Genomic DNA, 6141 nt, shown 5'->3' on the forward strand with positions numbered 1-6141 from the left:
TATAGCAACGTTGACAAGGGGATCCCATTTAACCTACAGTATTAGTGCCTTGCTTCCTTAATATGTATCCATATCTATCAGAATGCCTAATTTGCAGAGAGTACAATGGATATAACATTGATGCGTTCTTCGTCGCCTCAACCAATGTACCCCTCGATCTGATAGGACCGATGAGTCAGCAATTGTGTGACATAATTTTCCCGGCCCCTCAGCAACTTTCAAAAAATTTGTGCTCCCTTTCCCTTCTTTGGAGTCAATCCGGCCAAAACCACTCCCAATACCCTCAGTATATATATCTATAATGGCAACTACAGCTGAAGTACTAGTTGTCGAGCCTCATATGGCCTTCGACACCATTCTGTGAGTCCTGCAACCCGCACAATTGCGCAAATTGAAACCGCGATGTGCTAATATCCTGAATAAATCAGGGTCCTCGACTTTGGCTCACAGTACTCGCACCTTATCACGAGGAGACTCCGCGAGCTCAACATCTACTCTGAGATGCTCCCATGTACTCAGAAAATTGCCGATCTGTCATGGAAACCAAAGGCTGTTATTCTGTCGGGGAGTCCATACTCTGTCTATGCGCCAGACGCACCGCACGTAGACCCAGGTGAGCCATTCATGTAGCTAGCAATACGGATGTGGAAGTGTTGCTTCAAAGTACATACTGACATGACCCTCCTGACTACAGCTGTATTCGATCTAGGAGTCCCCGTCCTAGGCATCTGCTACGGCTTGCAAATGATAGCGTGGAACCACGGCAAAAATGTCTCTGCAGGCGACAAGAGGGAGTACGGACATGCCAAGCTGAATGTGACGCGGCACACAGGGAAGTTGGCGCACATTGATAAGTTATTCGAAGGGCTTGAGGGAGATCTTGTGGTATGGATGTCGCATGGAGATAAACTATCTAATCTTCCCGAGAATTTCGTGACCATCGCAACAACGGCCAATGCGCCCTTTGCCGGAATCGCACACACCGAGAAGCCCATTTATGGCATTCAGTTTCACCCGGAGCTCACGCACACACCGCGTGGGAAGGATGTTCTTCGAAACTTTGCAGTTGGAATAGCAAAAGCCGAGCAAAACTGGACAATGGGCGAATTTGTGAGCCAAGAAATCGACCGCATTAGAAAATTAGTCGGGGAGAAAGGACAAGTTATCGGAGCTGTCAGTGGCGGTGTCGATTCAACAGTGGCTGCAAAGTTAATGCAGGAGGCAATTGGAAATCGATTCCATGCCGTCCTCGTCGACAATGGCGTCCTTCGTTTGAACGAGGCTGCGATCGTCAAAGAAACTCTAACGAAGCATCTTGGCATCAACCTTACTGTGGTTGATGCCAGCGAGCGGTTTCTCGGCAAGCTGAAGGGAATTACAGATGATCCCGAGAAAAAACGAAAAGTCATCGGCAACACATTCATCGAAGTCTTCCAAGAAGAGGCCAAGAAAATTGCGGCCGCTGCGCAGGGATTTTCCAACGAGGGTGAGATCGAATGGCTGCTTCAAGGCACGCTGTATCCCGATGTGATTGAAAGTATTTCGTTCAAGGGACCCAGCGCAACCATAAAGACTCACCATAATGTGGGCGGCCTTTTGGAAGGCATGCATCTTAAGCTCATTGAGCCGCTCCGCGAGCTTTTCAAGGACGAAGTCCGTGAGTTGGGGAAACAGCTTGGTATTCCAGAGGAACTTGTCTGGCGCCATCCGTTTCCAGGTCCTGGCATCGCCATTCGGATCCTTGGAGAAGTGACCCCAGTGTGTACCAATGATGTTAATATTTCGATCGGAAACATCATTCTTGCTAATAGGTTTCACAGGAACAAGTCCGTATTGCCCGGGAGGCCGACCACATATTTATCGAAGAGATTAAAGCGGCCGGGCTGTACCGGAAAATCAGCCAGGCATTTGCGGCCCTTTTGCCTGTCAAGGCAGTTGGTGTAATGGGAGACCAGCGTGTTCATGACCAAGTCATTGCGCTCCGGGCTGTGGAGACCACAGACTTCATGACCGCGGACTGGTATCCGTTTGACGGCGAGTTCCTGAAGACGGTCAGCAGGAGGATCGTGAATGAGGTCAAGGGAGTGTGCCGAGTCGTCTACGACAGTAAGTATTTTCATTCTTTTATTTGGTTTCTTCTCCGTCTTGGTTCGTTCCCGCTTCTCACGAATATTGAATACCTTACCTATTCTTCATAGTTACAAGCAAACCTCCCGGAACGATTGAAATGGAGTAATTGGGGATCTGGGACGAATGGCCTAAGCCGTAGCTGTGGGCGAAACCGGCAGATATCCCAGATTTGCAGCTACGTCTGTACATGCCATCGATGACAATCCATTGCGGAACAATGATGACCCTTAGCCTTCATGAAATTACTTTTTGCTTCTAAATGGGGGAATAGATACAATTGGCGTTCTTGGCGGTAATTAATAATTCTTCATATCGGGGGCGATCATGGTGTAGGAAAGCGATATCAAATGGCTGCAGACGTTAACTCTCCAACTAGCCCTCTAGTCTAATCTAGTTTTCAGACCCCTTGTGTCAAAATGTGAGGCGTGGGTGTGGTTTAAAGGGTGGTTGGTGGTTTTCTCCATGAATCATTGCAGTGTTCAAATTCAAATGTCTTGGCAAAACCAACCCTGCCAAAGTCGTCATGGAGTCCACGTGATTTTGCTCTGTGCTGTGGCTCTGACGCTCTTTGGAATCACGACTCAAACAGGTGAAGAGAGATGGGATCAACACCGCAGAGAAAATTATGAGCAGCTCTCACTGGAAATTCTTAGACACTTCATTCTCGTTATCCTATTTCCCAACATATAATCATTCACAAACGTTACTCGGTTGAAACACAGCGTGACGACGGCTTACTCCAGCGCATAAGAATGAGTGGATTACGAGGAATAGTCAAGGAAGGGTGGCATCCGAAGGGTAAAGATGGTGGCCGGGAGAGTTGGCGGGGCGATTTCAAAGGCATCAACCAAGTCGTATGTTTGCTTTGGTTTCTGCTTTCGCTCTCTATCACTTAACCCATTTGTTCGTCGAGCAATAAAATTGCCACCAACGGAGGAATCGAGGTCCTGACTGATCGTTTTGTGTCTAGGCCGGATGGGTAGGCAAAGGAAAGAGTACCTCGGATGGCCGTTCTGAGCATTCAAGTCGGCCTATAGCTTCTCTCAAGGACCCGGCTTCCTTTCCTCCCCCACCTAAACACATAAACAGGCATGGGGGTGGTGGGGGAGTCTCGAGCCCAACGCCAGGATTGGGCACGCCTCTATCCGCTGCAGAAATCCAATCGCTGCGTCAACAAGGGCGGGAGGAGCAGCAGACTGAGGAAGCAGAACGCTCAAAGAAAGTCCCCCCTCCGGTCCCGTTTAGGGCTAACACTACGGGGTTATCCACCGACAATTTCCTCCCTCCCCCTGTTCGACGGCTCAACGCTCCAACTGGATCGGCGGATGAGTTACGATCGAAACAGATTCTCAAACCGAAACCTTCTTTGCCTCCTAGACTTCCACCTCGAGGCGCAGCGCATCCGTCTCCATCACCTTCACCGCCTCCGGCGTATCATTCTTCCTCGAACGGACTAGTATCTGCAGGAAACACAAGTGCCATCGATCGTCTTGGTAATGCTGGGGTATCCGTCCCAAGTCTCGGCATCCACAGGGCGGACTCTGGTCCGCAGGCAACAGGTTCCAGCTCAACGGGAGGTATATCGTCATACACCTCGCAGAACGAATTGCAGGAGCGATTTTCCAAAATGAATACCTCCCCGACAAGCTCGGCTTCGTCCGCAGCACCCATTCCCGCTGAAGGCACCGCCATGGAGCAGAAGCAACATGCATTGCGAACAGCACACTCATTCAGTCGAGACCCTACATCCATATCTGCAAGTGATGCGCGAAGTGCAGTGTCGACAACAGGGAATTTCCGCGAGCGCCATAGTGAGCAGATTGAGTCAGGCAAGAAGAAGTTGTTCCAGTTAGATCAAAAGTATGGCATTTCCAAACGAATCAATAATTTCATAGAAGACCAGAAATCTCCCGCGTATCCGGATCCGCAGCCTCCACCACCTGCTAATGCTGCCCACAGTCCTCAGCGTCCACCGTCCCATGCTTTCAACCGACCAGATCTAGAAGTTTTGAATAATCGAAAACCTCCCCCCCCTCCTCCCCCAAAGAAGCCGAGCATTCAACCTCTGCCCGTTGATGGACCACCCCAAGTTACCATGCCTCCACCATTACCTTTGGGGACCAAGCCGCGTTAAGCTATGCGGGACATGATCTAGCGCAGTTTGGTCATATACCAAAGGTGCTTCGACAAACTAGAGCTTGTTTTTGTTTGCTGTTTTCTGTTTGTTTGTTGAGCTTTTATTTGTGTGTGTGTGTGTGTGTGTGTGTGTGTGGGTTTCATATTTTTTGAAGGGACATTAGTTTGCGTGGCGTACTCAAGACTAAGGAGTTGAAGAGGTAGGTTTGCAGCTCATCTTTCAAGTTTTGCATTTCTTTCATTTTTTACTTTTCTCACTTGTTTGCATATCACTACTATGATCTATAATTACTCTTATGATTATCTGCTATGATGTTTGCCATTTGCTGTTATCTGCTCTATTCACACTGCATCCTCTGTTACTCCTATGATATGCTTATTGTGGTTATTGTGTATCCACAAAGCTCCACAAAGACTAACCCATAAAAGCAGGCTACATATTTAGTTGCTTTGAGACTTTATCCATGCTGAACATTGAGTGTGGCAAAAATGGATGTGCGGAATCCTACATTCCAGCAGCTCTAAATTTGCCATCTGCTGTCATTCGCTGCTGTTTGTTACTACTGTTTACAAACTATGTTTGCTATGAACCACTTACTTGCCTTTTCAACATCAAGAAAAATCTTAAATCAAACATCAATAAGTTTTTTATATAAGTACAGTATGTGAATCAATTGCCTTTCAATAAATAATTGAGAATGAATTGTATTAACAATTGAACTAGTCTACAAAGCACAGAACATATGTCTTGAAACAAGGTACTAAATTACAATCGAAATAAAACAGGTGCATCATGCTTACCATGCTTGATTAAAATGCAGATGAGGAATTCCATACACCAAAAGGAGCGAAAGAAGCAAAAGCAACAAAAGAAGCAAAAGCAAAAGGCAATTGTCGTCATCACCATGATCCAAACCAAGCGCCACCCAACTCAGCTCAGCAGTCCTCCCATTCCCCAAACTCCACCACGGCGTCCACCCCCACCGCCGCCTCCGACCCCAAAAACCCCACTGTCAAAAATACCGCTAGGTATCGATGGAAACTGGTTCGCGACCACATCGCCACATTGCCATACCCGTCCTTCCCACTCTCCGTACGGCCGCTCGTGGGACTGCTAGACTCGCTCTGCCGGCGCCGAGGCAGAGGGTTGGACGGAGCCAAGGTGTGTGCTTGAGTGGGAAGGGGGTTGCATGCTGTTGGTCGAGGCGATACTCGGGCTAGCGAAGGTGATAGAAGTGTGTGCTGGATGTTGGGGATGTTCGTTTGCAGAATGCGAGGGAGGCAGCGAAGCTAGAGCTGGGATATACATGGTCCACAAGGCACTGGTTTTTTATCCCAATTGCCATGGTCCATGATCGCCGGCTACTTGCTTAGACCTAGGTCCAAGTCCAGCAAGAGCGAGGCCACACGCCCCAGCCGCAGCGGGCGAGGTCGCCCTTGCCTCCAGCTTTCCTCTTGCAGTCTTCCTGTTGGGCGCAGTCCCTATCAAATTGGCACTGGAGGGGATCAACGTCAGCAAAACATGGACTTTGGGCTACATAGTCAATTGAACATAAGACTGGGCTAGGACTTGAGCATACATAAACCGTAGGCGCGCACCAGTCCCACGGACCTGTGGTCTGCCCGAGGAAATCATAAGGACCTGGATATTCCCCTGGTCCAGGGACTTGTGGTTCTGCAGCTCTTGCTACAGGTGCATTAGCGGGAGCTGGGGAGGCAACGCAGGCCGCAGCCAACATCAAGAGTCCGGAAGCGAAGGAGAGCTGCATTTTTTCTGAATTTCGTGGAAGAGTTTTCAAATGGAAGAGGATCGCTGCAAAATAGATAGTAAGAGATGAAATTGGATGGATATTGTTATTTTTCCTTGTGTTTGTT

General features: G+C 48.6%; 2 protein-coding genes across 2 annotated transcripts; one reads left to right on the top strand and one right to left on the bottom strand.

The window, feature by feature from the left end:
• Nucleotides 1–301: 301 nt before the first annotated feature.
• On the top strand, nucleotides 302–4264 carry HCBG_01255 (GMP synthase; the record flags this gene model as incomplete). The annotated part of the gene is made up of 7 exons (XM_045428305.1): nucleotides 302–360; nucleotides 429–613; nucleotides 695–1455; nucleotides 1821–2106; nucleotides 2525–2559; nucleotides 2784–2984; nucleotides 3101–4264. The coding sequence occupies 7 exons, from the start codon at nucleotides 302–304 to the stop codon at nucleotides 4262–4264; spliced, it is 2691 nt and encodes an 896-aa protein (XP_045290091.1).
• A 652-nt stretch (nucleotides 4265–4916) lies between these two features.
• HCBG_01256 (uncharacterized protein) lies at nucleotides 4917–6141 on the bottom strand (the record flags this gene model as incomplete). The annotated part of the gene is made up of 2 exons (XM_045428306.1): nucleotides 4917–5762; nucleotides 5866–6141. 2 exons carry the CDS (start codon nucleotides 6033–6035, stop codon nucleotides 5597–5599), a joined length of 336 nt encoding a protein of 111 aa, XP_045290092.1.

This window comes from Histoplasma capsulatum (genome assembly GCF_000150115.1).
Source record: "Histoplasma capsulatum G186AR genomic scaffold supercont2.2, whole genome shotgun sequence".
Lineage (NCBI taxonomy): Eukaryota > Fungi > Ascomycota > Eurotiomycetes > Onygenales > Ajellomycetaceae > Histoplasma > Histoplasma capsulatum.